Raw genomic sequence first — 23,213 nt, forward strand, 5'->3', positions numbered from 1 at the left:
GTTTAAAGCCTATGAGATCGCAATGACCTCCCACCGGATCGACCGGAGCGATTGGGGAGCCGGACTTTTGGGGGAGATTCATCAACGAGGGTCGCGATGCCCTGCTGCAGCTCCCCGATCACCAAATGTCGTCCTACGACCACATGAAGGCTGCCCTCCTCACCCGCTACGGCCTCACGCCCGAGATGTACCGCCAGAGGTTCAGAGATTGCACCCGGATCCCAGGTACAACTTGGGTGGAATACGTGAACTATTTCAGCCGGGCCTTCGAGGGTTGGATCAAGGGAACTCAGGTCACCACCTACGAACAACTCTTTAACCTTATGGTATGGGAGCACCTGTCAAACAACTGTTTCGTCGAGCTCAGGCAGCACCTACTCGACAGTAAGCTGACTGACCCCCGGCAGCTCGCCGCCGAAGCTGACCGGTGGGAAAGCACCCGAGTGGGCCGGAAAGGGCCACACGACCAGAACAGAAGCAACCAAGGCCAGCACCGTCCTCGGGGAGGAGGAGGGGGCCAGGGGCGAGGGAGAGACGCCTTACCAGCAACACCCGTGGCCAGCACCCTACCTCCGGCCGGCCGGGGCAACCCCCCGTTGCGGCCTGGGTACCGAGCCAACGTCACGTGCCACCGGTGCCAGCGACTAGGCCACTACGCCAACGATCCGAACTGCCCGCTAAACCAACCACCCAAGCCCCGCCAGGTAGCTGCCGCTGCCCTGGGGGAAGAGCAATCATCGGAGGGACCCGAGGAGTATGAGCCGGACCAGCAAGGGTGGGAACCGGCCGCCATGGTCCTGGCATGCTTAGGGGGAAGGGACATGGTTCCGCGGGCTCCCCTACCCGCCAACACCAGAAAATACGGTCAGTGGGTGACCATTAATGGACAGAGAGCCGAGGCCTTGCGTGACACCGGCGCAAGCGTGACGGCCGTCCGCTGTCACCTGGTGAAGCCCGAGCAGATCCTGCCGAACATTCTCTGCCCCGTCCGCTCGGCAGATAACTCTGAGAGCATGTGTAAGATGGCCTGCGTCCCGTTTGAATGGGGAGGGCTCTCCGGCCTACTGAAGGTGACGGTCCGGGACGATGCCCCCGTGGACTGCCTCCTGGGGAATGACCTCGAGAGTTCCCCGTGGGCCACCGTCGAGAGAAGAGAGCACTTGGGGATGCTGGGCCTCCCGGACTGGGCCTGCATAACCACCCGATCCATGGCCGCCCGTGCCGCCCCCCGATCAGAAGAAACCGAATGGCCAGCACCTCCGCCCCCGGTTGCCCCCGTAGAGGACAACGGCGAGTCCGACCTCCCGGACCCGACTACCGAAGAAGACGCGCAACATCAGGAACTTCCGGATCTAGCTCAGTGGCGGCAAGAAGGGGGGCCCACCCAAGAACAGTTCCGCCAGGAACAAAAGACCTGTCCCTCCCTCGAGGGACTCCGCCAACAAGCCAGCACCCAAACCGCCGGGGACACCACCGGAACCCACTGGGTCTACTGGGATAACGACCTGCTCTACAGCGAGCAAAGAATCGCCGAGCTGGGGGCCGGTCGAGTTCTGGTGGTACCGCTCCGCTTCCGAGACTTTCTGCTCAACCTAGCCCACGATGTCCCCCTGGCTGGACACCTGGGCCAGGACAAAACGTACAGTCGCCTGGTGACCCATTTTTTTTGGCCGAAAATGAGGAATGACGTCCTGAACCACTGCCGATCGTGCCCCACATGCCAAGCCAGCGGGAAGAGTGGCCGGAAGCTGAAGGCCCCTCTACAACCCTTCCCGGTGGTCACCACCCCGTTCGAGAGGGTGGGGATAGACATTGTGGGACCTCTGGACCCCCGCACGGCACAAGGGCACCGGTTCATCTTGGTACTAGTGGACCATGCCACCCGCTACCCCGAGGCGGTGCCCCTACGGACAGTGACCGCTCCAGTGGTTGGCCGGGCCCTGATGGGGATCTTCTCCCGGGTAGGCTTCCCCCGAGAAGTCGTCAGCGACCGAGGCACGAATTTCATATCGAAATACATGAAGTCCCTCTGGCAACAATGCGGGGTCACCTACAGATTCACGACCCCCTATCACCCCCAAGGGAACGGACTAGTGGAGCGTTTTAACCGCACTCTCAAAGGGATGATTGGGGGATTGGAAGAACCTCTCCGTCGCCAGTGGGATGTACTGCTCCCGTGCCTCCTCTTCGCCTACCGGGAAGTTCCCCAGAAGTCCCTCGGTTTTAGCCCCTTTGAACTCCTATACGGACACCCTGTGCGAGGGCCCCTCAGCCTAGTCAAGGAAGGTTGGGAGATGGCCCCCCTAACGACCCCTCCAGACGTCTTCAAATACATCCTGGCCTTACGAAACCAGACCCGGCGCTTCAGGGAGATGGCCAAGGCGAACCTCGAGGCCAGCCAGGAGGACATGAAGAGGTGGTATGATCACAATGCCTCCTCCGTTGAATTCGAGCCTGGGCAGCAAGTATGGGTGATGTCCCCCACCGAACCATGTGCCCTGCAAGATAAGTGGACGGGGCCCTTCAAAGTGGTCGAGCGCAAAAGCCCCGTCACTTACCTCATCGACATGGGGTCCTCCCGGAACCCCCTTCGGGTCCTCCACACCAACCGGCTCAAACCGCACTTTGTGCGTTCCGAACTAAGCCTCTTGATGGCTACAGACAGTGGCACAGAAGAAGACTCCGAGCCCCTCCCGGATCTCCTGAAGACTCAGGAGAAGGACGGCTCCGTGGACGGGGTCCGGCTCTCTGACGCCCTCACTTCGGAGCAACGCCAGGACTGCCGGAACCTCCTGCTGCAGTTCGCTGCCCTGTTCTCCCTCACCCCCGGGGTCACCCCCTGGTGTTTGCACGACGTAGACACCGGGGACAGTCCCCCTGTCCGGCACCGGGCCTACCGCGTACCAGATCGGGTACGGGCCTGCATACAAGAGGAAGTGGCCAAGATGCTCACGATCGGGGTCATCGAGCCCTCGGACAGTCCCTGGGCCAGTCCGGTCGTATTAGTTCCCAAGGCCGCTGCCCCCGGCTCCGCCCCTGAACTGAGATTCTGCGTCGACTACCGGGGCTTGAACGCTGTCACCCGGACCGACGCTCATCCCATCCCCCGAGCAGACGAGCTGATCGACCGGCTGGGGGCCGCCCGCTACCTTAGTATCTTCGACCTAACGGCGGGCTACTGGCAGATCGGCCTCACACCCAGGGCTCAGGAACGGTCAGCCTTCTCTACCCCCGATGGCCACTATCAATTTAAGGTCATGCCCTTTGGCATGAAGAATGCCCCCGCCACGTTCCAACGCCTTGTGAACCAGGTCCTGGCAGGGCTTGAAGACTTCAGCGCTGCCTACCTGGACGATATCGCTGTATACAGCCGCCACTGGACCGACCACCTCCGTCACCTCCAAGAGGTCCTACAAGCCCTCCAGCGGGCCGGCCTCACCATTAAGGCCGGCAAGTGCCAGATTGGCCAAGGGTCTGTGACCTACCTTGGGCACCAAGTGGGGAGCGGGCTGGTGGCCCCCCTACAACTTAAGATTGCTGCCATCCAGTCCTGGCAGCCCCCCGTCACCCAGACCGAGGTCCGAGCCTTCTTGGGGCTCACCGGCTACTACCGGCGGTTCGTGAAGGACTACGGCAGCATCGTGGGGCCCCTCACGGGTCTCACATCCAAGAACCAGCCGAAGCGGGTCAACTGGACTCCTGATTGTCAAGCGGCCTTCGAGGAGCTGAAGGCCGCCCTGTGCACCGCCCCGGTGCTCCAGGCCCCCGATTACAGTCGGGAATTTGTGGTGCAGACCGACGCCTCCGACCACGGCATCGGGCCGTCCTCTCTCAGTTGAACCCCGAAGGTCATGACCAGCCGGTGGCCTTCATCAGCCGACGTCTCCTGGCCCGAGAACAGCGTTGGAGCACCATCGAGAGGGAGGCATTTGCAGTAGTGTGGGCCCTCAAAAAGCTCCGACCCTATCTCTTCGGTACCCACTTCCGGGTACAAACCGACCATCGACCCCTGCAATGGCTGATGCAGATGCGGGGGGAGAACCCAAAACTCTTGCGCTGGTCCATTTCCCTGCAGGGAATGGACTTCACCGTGGAGCACCGACCAGGCCAAGACCACGCCAACGCAGATGGCCTGTCCCGCTTTTTCCGCCTCGACGAAGAGAGTCCCCAAGGAGATGGGTGACTCTCCCCGCCTTCAGCTGGGGGGGGACGCATGTTGGACAGGCCTCACAGACGGCTTGCTCCCTCCCCGCTAGAGCAGGGCCGAACTCCGGCCCACCTGGCATATCCCCGCAACAAACACCTGTACTCCGTCTCCCGACGGACCCTCTGCCCTCGGACCCCTACTCATCACGGGGTCCAGCCCCACCGGCTTTCCCGGCCGGGTCAAGCCGCCATCTTGGGCCCTGCACCACGCGGCCGCATGGCCTCCCCTCGACCCTAACCCCGGGCCTGGCCGGCCCCGACATCCCGGCACCACCATCCACCCAGGAGGTGAGCGGACCACTTGGCAGGTCAATGGGAGAACGAAGTGTCAAGGGCTCTCCCCCGCCAGGTGCCGATCGCCCCCAGCTCCCCCAGGCACTGGCTCCACCCCCTGCTGGGTGTCTGGACACCTCCATCCCGGACCCTCCGACCTCCAAGTGCGAGGGTCCGGACATCAAAGGGCACCAGCCCTATAACTGAGGCAGCTCCGGAGCAGGAAGGCAGTTGTATCCTGGAGTCGAGAGACACCGAGTGAACTCAACCCTGACGGTCTACTGGCGCTGCCGTAGCCGCTCTTGTGAACCATCGTCCTGCCTGCTGGCGCTGCCGCGGCCTTCTGCAACCTTCATCTTCCTGGGACCTGCTGGCGCTGCCGCGGCCCGTTGTAACGACCATCCTCACCGGGACCTGCTGGCGCTGCCGCGGCCTTCTGCAACAGTCATCTTCCTGGGACCTGCTGGCGCTGCCGCGGCCCGTTGTAACGACCATCCTCACCGGGACCTGCTGGCGCTGCCACGGACCGTATATCTTCCGGGGACCTGCTGGCGCTGCCGCGGCCCGTTGTATCGACCATCCACACCGGGACCTGCTGGCGCTGCCGCGGCCCATACCACCTAATCGCCAAGCTCGAGGATTGTGAGCTCATCATCATCTCATCCGAACTACCTGATTGGTAAATAGACTGTCCCGCTACCCCCTTCCCTACCTTGCGAGACTCTAATCGAGGGGACCCCTGAGTCCAGACCTCCTTGTACCATTTAACCGTACCTTAAATAAGTGCTTATAAAGAACACTGAACCTTATCCGTGTGTGATATCTGTCTGTGGGGGGGAAGTTACTTGTCTGTACGATCGCTGGAGACGGCTCTCCCCGGAGACCTCTCCTCCTGACCCCGGCCGACCCTCCCGGTCCATCTACCTTTTCTAACAACCACCCAACACCAGGTAGTCCGGACCCCCCAACCCCATGGTCCCGCTAAAGCAGGCACTCAAAGCATATGCCGCTAAATTATAAACCGGCACACAAGGGGTTTAAACGGGCGCTAAACATCCCGTTTCACACTTACCTGACAGGAGGCCAGCCCCAGCACCTTCTGTCACGTTGAAGTGATTCCGCAGAAAAAACAAACAGGATGTGGCCTGGCGGGTGACGGAGTTATATGCTCAGGGTATGGGTGTGGCCTGGAGGGAAGGGATGGGTTTTAAGTTGCTTCAGAGTTTCTGGTGGGAGGAGCTATGCTCATGTGGTTAGGACTGGGACGGGGAGGGCTGACGAGGAGGTAATTATTACGAGTTTGGCGGTCCTCCTGCAGCACTGCCACCGCTGTGCTGGCAGGAGGACCGTCAACCCCATGGTGTGCCCACCCACCATATTCTGAGTTGAATCTAGGGCGGGCAGGAGGAGCTGCGGCTGTCTCACAGAAGCGGCTGTGTTAAGCTCATAGGAGAGCCTTAACAGCAGACTGCAGCTGTGACAGCGCGTTCCTGCACAATGTAGCACCAGAATCAACTTCCAGAAACAGTTGCCTGAAGCTCAACTCGAAGAAGCCAGAAGTCCTCGTACTCAGAACCACCCCCTCAGCATGGAACAATACCTGGTGGCCCAACGAAATTGGCAACCCTCCGACCCCCACAGATCACGCCAGAAACCTCGGCATCGTGCTCGACTCCTCCTAAGTATGAACAAGCAGGTCAACGCCGTCGCGTCCAGCTGTTCCAACACCCTCCGCATCCTCTGCAAAACCTTCAAATGGATCCCCACTGAATCAAGGAAGACAGTCACCCACGCAATCATAACCAGCAGGTTGGACTACGGAAACGCCCTCTACGCCGGCATAAACAAGCCTCTACTTCGCAAACTCCAGTCGATACAGAACACTGCAGCTAGACTCGTCCACGGCATCCCCCGACACGAGAACATCAGCCAACAACTACGGAACCTCCACTGGCTCCCTGTCGAGAAGAGAGTCAGCTTCAAGATACTCACCCATGCCTACAAATGCCTCCACAACACAGGACCCCAATACCTCAACGAGAGAATGGCCTTCCACGTACCCAAAAGAGACCTCCGCTCCATAAACCTCACCCTCGCCCAAACCCCACGCATCCGCAGAGCCAGAACAGGGGGGAGAGCTTTCTCCTACATCGCGGTCAAGACCTGGAACGAGCTCCCTGTCGACATCAGACGCACACAAGACCTGGCTTTTCAACAAATCGGAACTGCTGTTGTTCCCCCCCCCCTCCTCCCCCCCGCCCTTGGTGCCTTGAGACTCTCACAGGTGAGTAGCGCACTTAAAACCCCCTGATTGATTGATTGATTATTAGGTGAGACCTATAAACAGCTTAGGGCAAATTGAGCTAGGATTGTAATTCTGTTACAGCCACAGGAAATGTCACTGAGTCCCTCACCATCCCTTGTCACACACAAAGTCCAACATTTACATACCTGAAAAAGCCATGGTATCCAGTTTGACAGCAAACTATGCATGAGCATCCAAATAGTTGGCATATCAAGGTAGTACTGTTTCAACTGAGCCAGATCAACAAATACTTCCTTTACCACTGTCAGTACACTCCACGCCGCCTTATTTAGCACCTCTTGTCAACTTCAAACTTGAAGATGTCAGGGGCCCTCAACAACAGCATTTCAGAATAGGAGCTGGGCTAAGTCCAGCATGTGGTCACACCATTCATAACGAGTCTGACAAATAACTGGCAAATGAGGATCCTCAACAGAAATTTCAACATTGGTGTTGCAACAAACAGTCATTGTTCCTGTGGAATGAAATAAACGATAACAGTTTTTCATGCACACTAAGCATTTTACACGGTTAAGACCTCGGTCAGCATCAGGCCCCTATTCTCATTTACCAACATAAAGCATTACTGCCCAATACGTTGAGCAAACCGAGCTTCACTGAATAAAAACAATTACATCAGATAACCATGAGTCAATGAGAAATCCAAGATTGTTTGCACATAACGCCCAAACTCTCAAAAGTAATAAAGTTAGCTTAATATAAACAGATCAGGTGTCTCTCACCAACAAAGGAAGAATACTGGACACTCCCAAACCTGTTTTACTAACCGGAGCTGCCAACCCATACCAATTAAACAAAATTGCTCCCTGCACTCCCAATCACGCCATAATACTCTAATACTACAACTTTGCTTAAAAAGAATTGTTTTGACTCATAGTGCGTCCTCAACCTTACATGTTTCAGAGCAAAGTACTATAATTTGGAACAAGTAAAAATAAGTCCGGTTCCAACATAGGTAAATCAGCGGAACGTCAAAGGTAAGATTTACTACTTAAGTTTTTAAAAAGCAATCGAATAGGATATAATGTTACATTAGCTAATAGCATTGGTATAAATAGAGACCTGAGGAACTTCTCCATGAAAGCTCAGCTTTTATATTATTGCTGAATGTCCTAGGAAGGGGCAGAAAACGAAGTATGAATATTGCTCATTTGCGAACAGAACTGCATTATTCACATGACTGGTGAAACAAAGTGAAGTACTTAAAGAAGGAAAAAATGAATACATGGAGAATAAGAAGTTAACACAGTTTTATTTGAGGTGTCATGCTTTTAGCGGCAATGAAGAATGTACAGATAAGGATAAAAACCTAGTGTTCATGGTATACAAGCACAAGTCAAGTATGTAGGAAAGATGCAGAAATGGTGTGTGTTAACATAAGACATTTGAAGAATGGATATCAAATTGGTACATCGAAATGCTTCTAATGAGTAGAGAGTTGTTTTGTGTGTGAGATTTACAATATGTACCCATGCACTGTATCATATTTCTATCGCCATTATATACCAACCACCAGCCTAGACAAGTTTCTCAAGTCCTTGAGTAACTAGCTGCTCCAGAATAGTTGTTTTCTTTACATTCTCGGACTTGTCTCTTGTTTAGTCCACTACTACAAAATTAGGACTGTACATCCCAGCATGCTAAGAAAAAAAAACGCCACGGGAGTTACTAGCTATTCACGAATGGACCGGGTTGACTTGACAGCTATGCACAAACCTCCGGTTTTAGCTCTCTACAACATTTTAAAACGAACTTTTTTATTTTACCTTTCGCACTTCATCCAGCACCACGTCAAAGGATTTCTTGTCCATTGTTGAAGATCTGCTGGCGGACTCGCAACTGTTTCAATGGTTCGACAAATCAATGTTATAGGAACTTCATTGAAACCCCGATCACCGAAGACTGGATAAATTAAAATAACAGACAACGCCCGTGCTTCTGAGTGCAGAGCCCTTCTGTGTTCGTGGCACATTAGACGCAGAGTACTTCGTTTCTCCAGTCACTAGCTGTGTGGTGCTTCGGTATTCTAGGAAGCAAGGCAGGAAGCACTAAACGCATTGCGTCTTTGTATTCATCGGTGCAGGACATTGTTGACAAAAAGCTGGCTCCCTTTCTGGACAATGGACAGCAAAAGCGTTACCAGGGTTTCAAAGGGATGGACACGGAGACTGCTAGCTGTCCGATAACAAACAGTTCGATGTGGGAATATAAAAACAAGGGCAGCTAGCGCTAGGAGAGCGAAGCAGAATGAAGAGGTGAAGAGAGCTGTCAGGATTGAGCTCCAGGACTGTCCTTCGTTAAGGTGGTTGCCATTTCCAACTGCAAGGTGAGAGGCAGAAGGTGCGGAAACACTTTCCAGGAACCACTTTGCTCCAGACTGACAGTGCACGAGAAAATAGTTAGCCCTCTTTGTTTATTACCAGAGTAGTAAAGCAGTTCCCAGACCTGCAGTTAGCTGTGCTTCCGGGTTGCGTAGGCGGCTGCAAGTGGGACTATCACCCTCTTGCACTGGGACTTATTCAGCGACCAACTATTCGGCACAGTAAGAAAGCTATCACTGCAGTACAACAGGTTTATATAAAATGTACGAGAAATCACAGTTTACCTTTTGTCCCATACGGAAATGTATTACAAATATGTATGTTGTGTTATTTTTAGGTGACGCCAGCAAGAACATTATATTAGCCTACTTTCAATTTCTTAGTAAGAATGTGGAGTTAAACAGAATATGAGATTGTCAACCAAAGTGACAAAAAAATACTACATTCAGGTACCCGGTGTAGACTTAGAAGCAGTGATTTACAGCAGACCCCATTCCAATATGGCGGCCTACCTTACCAGAAGTGTCCTTGGACACCTACAGCAAAATTAAATCAAAAAACGAATGTTTCCGGGTCGTGACCAGAGCCGAACTATGACGATGGGAAATCATTAGCGCTGATGGGGACTAGTCTAAGGGTAGCTTTTGATCTTTGAATTCCAGTTAAATGAGTTTCGATACTTAAAATATCATTCTAGACATTGGAGTATTTGTTCGCAATAATGGGCAATTTGTAATTTATATATTGTAAATTGGGAATAAAGTCACATTTGCAAATCTCGGGAAACATTGTTTTTCTTCCCTTAGAACTGAAAGTGCAGTGCTTATCCCACGATGTTTTTGCTTCTACTTAAGTGTTCTCGTGCACTTTGGCAACACTGGTGTAACCCGCTCTGCCCCTCACAATACCACAATGAATTGGCATGATGCTGAATCGAATCAAATGACAGTCTCGGGTCGGGGAGAGGTTCTCCTGGACAGCTACAGTGAGAGCCGCTCTTGCGTGGGCGGTGCTAAGGCTTTCCACATGATATATCTCTTGGCTTGGGAGGAAGTAAACAGAGGGAGTTGGCGGTTACTGTCCCGTGAGCTTGAAAGCTCGTGGTGCTGGAAACGCAGGATGTGCAGGGGAAGTCTTTTTAAGTAGAGGTCTTGGAACGAAAGGCAGACGAGATGGCTCGTACATGCAGGTCTCGTGTCTTTGCGGTGGCGGCGAGTGTTCTAGGAATGCTGCTACTTTTGAACTCTTATTACCCGATGAAGGTGAGTGATTCTGTTTAACTCAGGTTAGTCTGGGAGTGGCACTGGGAGTTTGAATATTACCTGGATTCCCACACGGGTGATGAGCAGGGCTTTACAAATACTGATTGATTGCTTGCTGCGTGGCAGTCAAAAGGCATGTTTTCTCAAAAATGTTCTTTGTCTGCCTAGCTTACCGACTCCCGATTTGCCAACTCTGTCCCTCGTGCACATTCTAACCACACTTGGTGCACCATTCTTTCCAGCATATAGAACAAGTCACCTGTATCAAAATGTGAATGCATTGGACACATGGACCAGCAGACTTACACTACAACCTGAACATCGATATCATGATAACCCATGTCAAAAAGGCACCTCTCATGTTATGAAACATGCAGGAATCTACAACTAACTCGTGTTCTTGAAACATGATAGATTACACACACTGACCTGTCCACCCTTGCACATATGTGATGTCACGTGACTCATCAGTCTTTAGGCCACTGTACACCAAGCAGACCATTGTCTGCAACATGGAAGTCACATGCTGACGATTCTGCCCTGCCTCTCTTAGTTGCACATTGTAGCTCCTTAATTGCAGATGCATTCAGCGTGTGGGTAGTGCAGGGCAGTTTCCTTCCGTAGTGCCACCATAGTTGTGTGCCATATGCCTTGAGCTATTCCAAAAATACTCCAGCAGGCTCAAATCTATTCACGAGGCAGGAATGGCTCAGCACACAGCTATAGTTATGTATAGTATGATAATCAACAATTATATACGTCAGTAACAGATGGTAATAAATACATGAACAATAACACAATGTCTCGCAAAGGATTCACAACGGACTTCAGTTTCTTAATGATGTGATTTTCCTTTTTTCTTTTTTCAAAATTTTCTGATCTTTTGTTAAAAGCACAGCATACAAATCGTAGCCGACACGGCGCGTTTCGTCCCAACGGGACTTCTTCAAGGCTATAAAAATATATATAGGACAAACATTAATATATACAATTAAAATATGTACACAAATTGATTTAGACTGAACAGATAAACCAATATCCATAAAGTACTTTCCATTAACCATTTTTTAACACCTAAATTCTTACATTTGAATCATAAGGAGACATTTGGCTGGGATCAAACTGGAATGGCATGGTGAGCAAAAAAACGATGGATTTAGGCCCAGATCTCTACTGGGGTGAATGTATGGCATTGTTCTGCATTCAGTCCAGCAACTGTTGTTTTTGCATTTGCCACCCTGAGTGGGACGGGTATGCCCAGACGTGGGTCCCGTGCTCTCCATGCCACTGGAATCAAGCTAGCCTGGCTGAAGAGGGGTGAAACCCTGAAACCGGTCCTAGGATGCTTGTTTCCAGTCCAGGGAGGACCTTGCTTGGTAGTTCGGGCTGGACTGTTCCCATAAGGCACAGGGTCAAGACTGATTTGCATATGGCTGGGTTCAAACTGGAATGGCATGGTGAGCAAAAAAACAATGGATTTAGGCCCAGATCTCAGTACTGGGGTGAATGTATGACATTGTTCTGCATTCTGTCCATCAACTGTTGTTTTTGCAGTTATTGGGAGATATATACAGCACAAAGGAGATACTTCACAAGAGATATCACAAAATTATTCTTGTCATCATTTTCAACATATTGTCAGTGATTTGTGGATATATAGCATTCTAGTCCTATCAGGATTGCCAGAAGGTCACATATAAACCTTTCTATAGTGACACTGCTAGATGATATCCATTTATCAGACAAGTACAATGAGAGACCAGCTCATATCACTATAGTGGTGGCCAATAGTACAGTCTAAGATTAAACGGAGCACAGATGTAGTTCCGTTCATGTTTTATAACCAGAAGGTCACATATAAACCTTTCTATAGTGACACTGATAGATAGTATACAATTATCAGACAAGTACAACGATAGAGCAGCTCATATCACCATAATGGTGACCAATAGTACAGTCTATGTTTAAACAGAGCACAGATGTAATTCTTGTCATATTTTATAAGACCTTAGATTTGTCTGTAATCACACTGGAGTCACACATACCTCAACAAAAGCGATGCTTGCAAGATCCAATGTAATGCAAAATACTGTATAGACGAGTGTTTGATAATCATAAATCTATAACAAAAAACAATATTGGTTTGTGCTTTTAATTTAGGCATACGAAATTATACAAAATAATAGAAGGTACTGTTTCTGACTCGAATTATGAACAGAAAAGATCTTTCACTTTATACGTCTATACGCACGGTCAAATCATTCTAAATCATATTATGTTTATTTGCTGTGAACACAGAAAATCGGTACAATTCTAGCAATATGCTAGTGAAATAAGTCGCACTGACCATTAATGTCAGACATACCTCTGTATTGAAAAGACGTAAAACTGTATTATGTTGACGAAAATAGGTAAACAAAGGTTTGGTAACCAAGACCCTATAAAAATACATGAGATATGTTTAGGCTTACAATTGAGCCATTATAAATTCACACTTTCATGGACTGATCATAGTCCCAGAAATGACGATCACTATTAACATGATATGTATGTTCTACATTCAATTTTAAAATATTTTAATCCAATCAAAGAGCCTATTTATACATGGGGCAATGTATTAAAATACCCATGCTCGAACACGTTCGAGCATGAGTTAACCAAAACAGCACTTCTCAGCCGAAACGATAATAATGTTAAAGTCAATACTACATCCTAACAATATAATATCCTGGTAGACATTGCATTGAAGAATGCTTCTTTGTAGACTGTATTACTAGATTACAAGACCCAAATATTTTTGTATTAAGCATGTTCCTAATACACATGAAACAATTGTGTAAAAATGCATTATGCGTGAAAAAGCGCTAAATTGGCGAAACTGATCTGGATGTCGAACTTGATGGCCAAAATTATGCATGGAATGATGGTAATACACACACACACATATAAATCCTGAGATTACTTTTTTACAGAAAAGCGTCCCTATAAGTGAAGTATTAGATTGTTATGGTGAGACTAATATGTGTGCAAATGGGCGCCATATTGAAGGGCTAGTTAGGTCATATTACACGTCCAGAGTCAGCTTATAAAAGGTTACATTAAAGAATATTTCATTGTGGACAATATTACTAGATTTCATGACCCAAGTATTAAGCATATGGCATGCTTCTAATTCACATGAAGCAGTTATATAAAAAAATGTGCATTGTACACGAGCAAGCGCTAAATTAGCAAAGCTGATCGTGATATCTAGCCTAATGGCCAAAATTATGCATGGCATAGTTGTACTATACACACACACACACATATAAGTCCTAAGATTAATTTTTATCGGAAACGCGTCCCCATGAGTGAAATATTTGACCGCCATGGCAAAACCAATATGTACGTAAATGGGCGCCATATTGACGGGATTACTAGGACATATTAAACGTCCGGAGTCAACCAGTAAAATGTTACTAAATGTTTGAACGTGACAACAAGACGAAAAACTCTAGAACAAAAGTGAAAACTCTGAATCCTCATTTTTCCCAACTATGAAGACCTGGACCCTGATTTACTGGAAGAGTGGGAGGAGGGACTGCAAGACTCATCTTATAAAATGATGGATATTCTCATTAGAAACTCAGAGCGTAAAGTCAAAAAAGTCAGGGAAGAAATAGCCAGATTAGAAAAATAAATCAGTGACATGAATATGGGGGATGTTACTGCTAAGAATCAAGAGATTATAAAGAAAGAAATAGCAAATTATCAAATATATCTTAAGGACAAAAAACAACAAAAAATATTATGTGACCAGGGAGACTACGATAGAGGTCGCATATTTACGTTTGCACGTAAATATGACGACATGATTCCTAAACAGACTTCTAATACTCTAAATGATGCGAAGTTTACTAATATTTCTTCCAGTAGCACTTCCATCTCGTCGGTTGACAGTGATCCCGGCGAAGGTACTAGCACAGTCCTTGCCTGTAACGCACCATCAGTTTTTTTTAACGAGAAGTCAAGCGCTATCGCCTGGAAAACAAAACAAGCATTTGCAAACATGCATTAGGTCTCACATTTACGCGAGTTTGAGCTATTGACATTGCAAATAACAATGCCTATTGGCATTGTCATTTACAATGCCAATAGCTTTAACTCGTGTAACTGCGAGACCTATTGCAATGCAAATGCTTGTTTATTGTGTAGTGCCTTTTTAGGGGCTTTGAATGTTTCATCCTTGTAGCCAGGGCTTTAAGTGGGGGGTCTCTGATAGGGGCGTGGCTGATGAACTTAATGGTGTGGCTTAAAAGTACTTGCGCTAAAAAAACTGTGCTTAGTTAGCATAGAGTTGCGCCCGACCGGTATTTTGCTTCTTCTGTCATTGGATACAGATATAGAATACAACAAGTAACATTACACCTACAACAAGCCTGGACTATTGGCTTAGTCAATAGCTGTTAGTTGCATAGGATAAAAAAAGCAACAAGTTTGGCTTCGTTGTATATAGAACATTGAAAATGCCTCAATTCTAAAATGATGAGAGCGTAAAAGAACTACCACCAGTGTATTTGAAGTTACATCAAAGGCAATGCAGAGTTAAAAAAAAAAAATTCCACTGAGGGTGAGTGGAGGGGGGCAGAGAAGCACATGGTGCTTTAAAGTAACACAGAGCGCGTGACGAAGGAAAGCATAGAAGGGAGGCCACTGCAAAAACACGCAATATACTCTTGGCATCAGATAAACGTAGGTAATGTAATTGGCACGCATGTAAAGCGCTCCGATACCATTAGGTAGGGGTTGAGGTTGCACTATATAAATCAGTACAAAAATAAATGTCACCTTAAACATGTTTATCTTCAATACTGGAAAGCAAGAATGGGGGGGGCAGCAAACTGGGGCTGCTGGGGTCCTGTGTAGGTCAGGGTGTCCTGCACTTTCTGATAGCCGTGGAAGGCAGCAGCCCAGCTCTAATCCCTATGTGGTGAGTGCAGAGCAGTTGCAGCAGCAGGTAGAGCTCTGGGCTGCAACTCGTTGTTCCACTCGCAACCATGCACACAGCCCCCGTGGCCAGGCTCCAGCAGCAGGAAGCCACTGGCACGGTAAAAAAACACAGAAGGCAAAAACAGAAGGCAAACAGTAAAGTGGAGCGCTGGGGTGCTGAGAAGCACATGATGCTTCAAAGTAACACAGAGAGGGTCAATTAAGGGAAAACGTTATCTCCCTCCCCAAAAAGGAATGTGAATTTAGGCAATGTAATCTGTGCTCATGTAAACGCTACGATACCTTCAACAGTCAAAACGCAACACAAATTCTGTCCAATTTAGCGGTGCTCAGCTCTGCTCCTTAAATTTAAAGTTCAAGTGGCACCCTTTATAAATAAATAAAGTTGCACGTAAAATGTTGAACAATTAAGAACAGATGCTTCCGAAGCCGTAGGCGGAGGTGTTGGGGGAAAGAACGGAGAGATCACGAGAACTGGCTCTGGAGGCAGCGCCCTGCACCCCTAAGTGGCGAGGAAACGGTGTAAAGAAAAACTTGTGCAGTAAAAGATTTCTTTACCAAACGCTTCCTTCTAGCTTTTGATCCTGAAGCGCCTGGCCAGCGGTGCCCCCAAGTCCCTGTGTACTAAGGCAGGAAGGGAGCAGACAGTCAGAAATAGGGGAAAATAAAAAATAATGAAAAAATACAGAGAAGGATGAGAAGGGTGCAAGGGGTAAATGTATTGGTCGAAGCAAAGGGACAGAAAATAAGCTTTGGCAACGCGGCCGCGTCACTTTGAAAGTGATCGCGATTACGATCGCGTGCTAGGAAAGACACATGGCGCTGCGCGCGTGCACGTTCACGTGCACTGTAGCTTTAGGCCACGGCAGCACTTCGAAAAGCCTGTATACAAAATGTCTCGGCCAGATCAGCGCAAGCGCTGGATCAGGCGAGACCTAAAGAAAAACCCTACCGAAGAACAAGGAGGGGTGGCCAAAAATACAAGGGCAGGCATAAAGGCAAGAACAGAAACACAGCAGAACAAGAAATAGTGAAGATTGGGAACCATGGAATGGACAGTGATGATAATGATGTATCTAATACTTTGAGTATTGTCAATCTATCATCTAGAGCTCTAAATGAACATGAGACGTCTGTATTATTCAAGGGTCTTAACTTTTGTATAACTGAGAAACCACTTTTTGAAAATGTACATCTTGATTTATTTAAATTTACACGTAAACTTAAATTAAAAAAATACTTTGCCGATCATCCATCTGTTCATTATTCTGTGCCCAATACTGTTCATGACTCAGAATTCACAATTTCTAATCTAAATGTGATTCATCTTATTACCACGCTAGATGATGAGAACAATTCTATTGACTTAATGGATTTTGCACAAGATCTTAATATATTTGAAGATACATCTGTAGACAGCGATTTGCGTCGAAAATCAAAATTTACTCCCCCGGGGCGTGGCCAGGCATGGAGTAAAAATGGCCGCGTAAAGCCTGGTACAGATCCGGCCCGTCCGACAGCAGTCCTGCACGTCAGAACAGCAGCGGTCGTGAACCCGCCAACCTTGGTTCGTCTCCGACGCCGGAGATCGAAGCTACAGCCGTTACGGAAGTGCAGCCTACCCACGGAGCTCACGCCAGGACCCACAGTGCGGCGGATGGCCGGGGACGAGACCCAGACAGTCAAGTGCCTTTACGCGTTGGCGCCGCGTCTAGAGAGCGCCACCGCTGAGAGTGGAAGACCTTTTCCCCGTCGGAGGTCTGGGGCCCGATCAACCCGGCTACGGATGGTGACTGCGCATAAGTGCCCTGCACGGTGTGAGGAGACCCGTAGTTTGTGCCGGATTGGCACCTGAGGTACTACAAAAGGCGCCATTGCCTCACTTGGCCCTGTCGTGCCCCGGCCTCCCCCCTGCATTGCATGCAGTAATCAGCGGCTGCGCCAGCTGAACACGGACTCCTGGGGACCACCGGCTGCACTGGCATTGCGCCCCGCGGTGCCCCGATATTTCAGAGGGTGTGTGGGCAGTACATTAGAATCCCCACATCGCTACTGGAGTAGAAGAAGGGCCCACCACCACAGAGGGGTAGAGGCCCACAGCCTGGCACAGGAAACATAGCCAGCATATTGTCTAGAAACGACCGGGGCAGTTCCTGCTGCCGCCATCACCCTTATAACTGGCGCTGGGGCATATATTTCACCAGTGGGAAGCAGACTGGGAGTGGGCCCATTGGATACCCTCAGTGGCGAATTGGCACTCTCATCATCCAGTGAGTCCTTAGCATGCTGTTGGTGACAGTGTGGTCGCTTGGCCTGAGTGCCCTCGGACAGGCTGGCAGTGAGTGACGCAATGGAGCGCAACAAGGCCGCAGGGGCCCGTGGGTCGAAAGGTAACGCAAACCAACAAACTGGACCGATACACCGTGTCTAAAGAGGTGCAACAGCCCCGGTTGTCCAGAGACGCTGCTCCAGGGGGCTTGGGTGAAGAGGAACAGGAGATCTCACGGACGTGATGGAGGCCATCACCGGTGTCAAGACCACCCTGGACACAATGGCGATCGACGTTAACCTTATCAGGGCGGACCTGGCGAAACTGAACGAGAAGGTCAAGCCAGTAGAACTTACCACCACTAGTCTCGTCGGTGTTGTTGCCCTGCTTCAGGGGGAAATCCGTGACCTCCAGGACTTTCGCAAGCTTACTGACCTCAAGCTGAAGGACTACGAGTGCCGTCGCCGACGCAACAACCTCTGCATCCTGGGTGTTCTGGAAAAATCAGAGGGGCAATCCCCCGATCTCTTTGTTGAGCACCTTATTCTTAAACATCTACAGCCCAAAGGACCCAGTAAGTTATTTGTTATCGAACGTGCCCACATGGTCCCGGGCGTCCGTTCCAAACCGGGCGCTCCCCTGTGGCCCATGCTGGCAAGGATTTTGAACTATCGTGACAGAGATGTTATCCTTCAGAACTCCAGGGCGGGCGCACACCTCCGGTATGAAAACGCGGATATCTCCTTTTTTCCGGATTTCGCCCAGAGGGTACAACAGCAGAGGAGGTCGTTCCTATCAGTCAAACGCGACCTCAGGGAGCGGGGTCTGAAATATTCTATGTTGTTCCCGGCACATCTTCGGATTGAGGCAGAGGGGAGAGCGTTGTTTTTCGAACATCCTGAAGCCGCGGCAGAATGGATCGAACGCCGCGGAATAAGGAGCCCAATCGATCATGGCGGCGGAGAGAGTGCAGACAGTCGACCAGCCTGAGACGGTGTCTTGTTTGGAAGCGGAACTTGAGCGGAGTAAATGGGGCCTGGAATGGGATGGGCCTGGGAGGGGGGTTTTGTATTTCGTATTGTTGGGGTTCACGGACTCAATTGGACCTGAGGTATTTACTTTCATAGGGGTGTACATTTGACCTGTTCGGGGTCGGGAAATGGAGTGCTTTAATTTCCCCCCTTTTACTTCTCTTTTCTATCTTGAACCTTTTCTGGGGCGACAGGCACTCTGCAAGTTTTTGATGGGCCGTTTTAGGCCCAGAGTGCAGGGCAGTTGGGTGGGGGGTTGTTAGAAGGGGGTGTTATGTTATGTTCTTCTGGCATTTATTGCATCAGCGACTTCTATTGCAGTTTTAATTGGGGAAGTAGAAACGTACTGCATTCTCCGCAAAGGATATGGAGAATTTTATAATCTACTATGGCAACATGTTGGGACGGTGGGATTAAACTATTCAGTTGGAATGTCAATGGATTGGGGGACAAGATAAAACGTAGTGTGGTCCTCCAATGCATAAAGCCCCAGGCCCCTGACGTTATCCTACTTCAGGAAACTCATCTTATTGGTAATGCATGTAAGGCACTGCACAGAGGGGGTTATGTAATGTTGGCCCATGCAGGATTCACCACGGGCTCCTGAGGGGTAGGCATTCTGATGAAGAAGTCCTTCCCCCTTGTAGTGCAGGAAACCTGGACAGACAACAGGGGGTGATATGTTGGGATCTCGGGCACCTGGGAGGGACATCCAATCACATTTTTGTCGGTTTACGTGCCCCGGGCCTCCAAGCCGTCACCTTTAGGGACCTAGGAACACTACTATTGGACATCCCAGAGGGTCTGTTACTGTTAGGGGGAGATTTAAACTCAGTGGTCTCAGGTACATTAGACCGCCATCCTCCGCGTGAGATCGCTCAGTCATCTGGCTGGCTACCTGAATTCCTCGAGACTATGGGGCTGGTTCACGGTTGGCGGGCCTTTCACTCAAACACACTGCAGTACACCTTCCCGGGGCACATGGGAGCCTATCCCAGATTGATTATTTTTTGATTCCCGCATCTCAAATTTCCCATGTTCGGGAAGTTAAACATCTCGCTAGAGGCATCTCTGACCACTCGCTGGTCTGGCTTCACGTGGCTCTTAATTACAAACAGGTGGGACAAGTGGCCCCCATTAACTCCTGGTACCTTCGGGATTCTCACATACGTAGGGAACTCCTTGTGGCCATGGACAACTACTTCATTGATAATGAGGGCTCTGTAGAATCCCCGCAGACACTATGGGAGGCCTTCAAGACGCTAATTCGGGGTCAGGCCCTCTCTTTGATCTTGGGGAAGAAGAAGGAGCGCCGAAGGGAGATGGAGGCCATGGAGGCAGAAGTTAGCCAGTTAGAACTAGACTTAGAATCATCAGATGTCACACCCGACAAACTCCACCTTCTCAAACTCAAACAGAAGGACTACAGGGTGCTGGCGACTGATCAGGCTAAGGACCTGGGGAGAGCAGCGCAGGGGCGGTTGTATGAGGTGGGTGACAAAGCTGGTAAACTACTAGCATGGTTGGATAAGAAGGATTGGGCTAGCCGACTAGTATCGGAGCTCCACGGGCAAGGAGGTAGGTCCATTACCGACCCACAAGACATTGTGGACCTGTTTGCGGCCCATTTTGACACAGTCTACTCTTTGGTTGCTCCCTATTCTAAAGATGATTCCCACCAAATGCTTGTCAACATAGCACTGCCCAGGCTGTCGGTGGACGACCATGATTTCTTGGAGAGTAACATATTTAACGACGAAATAGCAACAGCAATGAGGTCCCTTACATCGGGCAAGGCCTCTGGCCCTAATGGGTTGCCGATCGAACTTTACAAACTCAAACCAGACAGATTAGCCCCATACCTAAAGGCTATGTATGAGGACTCTAGAGACACAGGGCTCCTACCTCTAGACCAAAGGACGGCAACTATTGTGACAATTCATAAGGAGGGGAAACCTAAAACGGATTGCAGATCATACAGACCGATTTCCTTATTAAACGCAGAACCCAAGATTCTGGCTAAACTCTTGGCCAACCGGCTTTTAACGGTGGTCGAGACCCTGGTTCATCCGGATCAGTCAGGTTTTATTCCACATCGTAACACTGCACTTAACTTGCACAGGGTACATGGTGTGTTGGGCAGAGCAGCCTATATCCTGGAGCCGTCAGGCATAGTCTCCCCAGATGCCGCCATGGCGTTTGACACCATTGAATGGCCATATTTGTGGGCGGTGTTAGAGAAAATGGGATTTGGCCCGAAATATATACAATGGGTGCAACTATTATATTCCAAGCCTTTAGCCCAAGTTGTGGTCCACAAAAAAGAAATTTGCCCCCGTTGGGTAGGGGGACCTGGCAGGGATGCCCCCTATCCCCTCTTTTATTTGCCATGCCCCGACCCTGTTCACAGGCCAGGTCGCTCCCCCACCGCGTCAGCGTCCCCCTTGCTGCCTCAGTGTTTCCACCTTCTCTCCTGCTGTTTTCCGTGCTTTCCCGCTCCTGCCGCTGCCTCCTCTGCGGCCCCGCCCCCGCGCCTTATTCGCTCCCGCTCCCCGTCCCAGCTGCTCCTCCCTCCCTCCCTCGCCCCCTTCATCATGGAGGCCGCTGCGTGGCCGCGCAGTGAACGCGAGCAGCGGGCGCACCGCTGGCACGTTGAAGGCACGCCTAAGGCAAGCCCGTCTGCGCCTGGACCACGCCCAGTGCCAGAACCCCTGGACCCCACGCTCGCCACGACACCAGACTCCGATACGATGCCGACTCCCTCCACGCACTCAACGCCGGCCGACGCAACACCTGCATCCAGGCCGCCCGAAGCGGACCCACGGACCCTTCTCCTGCCGCACCTTCACCTGCAACAAACCCACCAAACCTCCTAGAACTGGACCCAACCACCTCCGCTGCTTTCTGCTCAACACCCGGTCTGCACGCAAACACGCTGTCGAGCTCTGGGACCTGCTCGACACCTTCGCCCCAGACGTGGCCTTCCTCACCGAGACCTGGTGGAACGACTCCTCGGCACCCGACATCGCCATAGCCATCCCGGACGGCTACAAGATCACCCGCAGGGACCGCGCCAATGGAATCGGAGGAGGAATAGCCATCGCCTACAAGTCCACCCTCAAGGTCACCACCCACGCAGACGACCTGAATTTCCACCTCGAGAACAACAACGACGCCAACTTCGCCACTCTGATCGAAAACCTCGCCAACCTCGGCCTCAGACAAATCGTCACCGCACCCACCCACGCCGTAGGCCACACGCTGGACGCCGTCTTCTCCACAAGCACCCACATCACCTTCGACCACACCTCCGAACCCCACTGGACCGACCACCGCTGCATCCACTTCACCTTCAAAAAACCAACCACACACCATCGCACCCAACAGCTGCCGCGCCGCTGCTGGAACAAAGTCACCGAAGTCCAGCTGACCACCACCCTCACCCAGAACCCACCTATCAACCCCACCTGCCCTGACGCCGCAGCCCGCAACCTCAGACAGTGGATCGACGACTGCGCCAACACCCTCGCCCCACTCAAGAGTCCATCCCACAGCCACGCCAGCAGGAGAGCCACCTGGTTCACCGACGAGCTCCTGACCTCCAAATGCGCCTGCCGTAAGCTGAAGAAGAAATGGCTCCATGAACGAACTCCAGAAAACCAAGCAGGCCACACGGACGCCACCCGCAGACATCACCACCTCATTAGACTAGCCAAGAGATCCTCCTTCAAAGACCGCCTGGATAACAACGCACATGACAGCAAAGAGCTCTTCCGCATTGTGAAAGAACTCTCCAATCCCGACGCCAGCGGCAATGACATCCCGCCCTCACAAGAACTGTGCGACTCTCTGGCCATCTTCTTCCACCGCAAGATCGCTGACATCCAACGACATCTTCAACTCCACGACCGCTCCAATGATGCACGACTCCACCCCCCGCGATCACCAACAGTGCCAGCCGCCTGACCTCCTGGGCCAACACCAACGACGACGAGACACGCAAGATCATGAACTCCATCCACTCAGGATCTCCGTCAGACCCATGCCCACACCACGTATTCAACAAAGCAGACGCGGCCATCGCACCCCAACTACGGAAGGTCTTCAACATCTCCTTCGAAAAAGCAACATTTCCGGAAAGCTGGAAGCACGCCGAAATCAACGCCCTCCTCATAAAACCCAAGGTGGACCCCAAGGACCTCAAGAACTTCCGACCTAGCTCCCTGCTCCCGTTCCTGGTAAAGGTCATCGAGAAAATCGTCAACATTCAACTGACCCGCCACCTCGAAGACGACAACATCCTGGACCCGTTCCAATCCGGATTCAGACGAAACCACAGCACCGAGACAGCCCTCATCGCCGCCACAGACGGCATCAGACGCCAACTAGACAACGGTGAAACATCAGCCCTTATCCTCCTGGACCTGTCAGCCGCATTTGACACAGTCTGCCACCGCACCCTAAAGACACACCTCCAAGAAGCCGGAATCCAAGAGAAGGCCCTTGACTGGACCACGTCCTTCCTCTCCGGTAGAA

At 50.7% G+C, this 23,213-nt stretch overlaps 2 protein-coding genes across 4 annotated transcripts in view; one reads left to right on the forward strand and one right to left on the reverse strand.

The window, feature by feature from the left end:
- Nucleotides 1-10,071, reverse strand: part of PROSER1 (proline and serine rich 1) — a 269,213-nt gene extending 259,142 nt beyond the window's left edge. The window contains exon 1 of one of the 2 annotated variants that reach the window (XM_085621763.1): nt 8,572-10,071. In XM_085621763.1, coding sequence (XP_085477889.1) covers nt 8,572-8,616 — 45 coding nt within the window. In that variant the 5' untranslated portion in view covers nt 8,617-10,071. The remainder of the gene's footprint in view (nt 1-8,571) is intronic. The other variant, XM_085621762.1, reaches the window with a different exon arrangement.
- The window catches only part of NHLRC3 (NHL repeat containing 3), a 165,058-nt gene continuing 151,547 nt past the window's right edge, over nt 9,703-23,213 (forward strand). The window contains exon 1 of one of the 2 annotated variants that reach the window (XM_085621765.1): nt 9,703-10,388. In XM_085621765.1, the coding sequence (XP_085477891.1) occupies nt 10,299-10,388 (90 nt within the window). In that variant the 5' untranslated portion in view covers nt 9,703-10,298. The remainder of the gene's footprint in view (nt 10,389-23,213) is intronic. The other variant, XM_085621766.1, reaches the window with a different exon arrangement.

This window comes from Triturus cristatus, chromosome 8 (genome assembly GCF_964204655.1).
Source record: "Triturus cristatus chromosome 8, aTriCri1.1, whole genome shotgun sequence".
Classification (NCBI taxonomy): domain Eukaryota; kingdom Metazoa; phylum Chordata; class Amphibia; order Caudata; family Salamandridae; genus Triturus; species Triturus cristatus.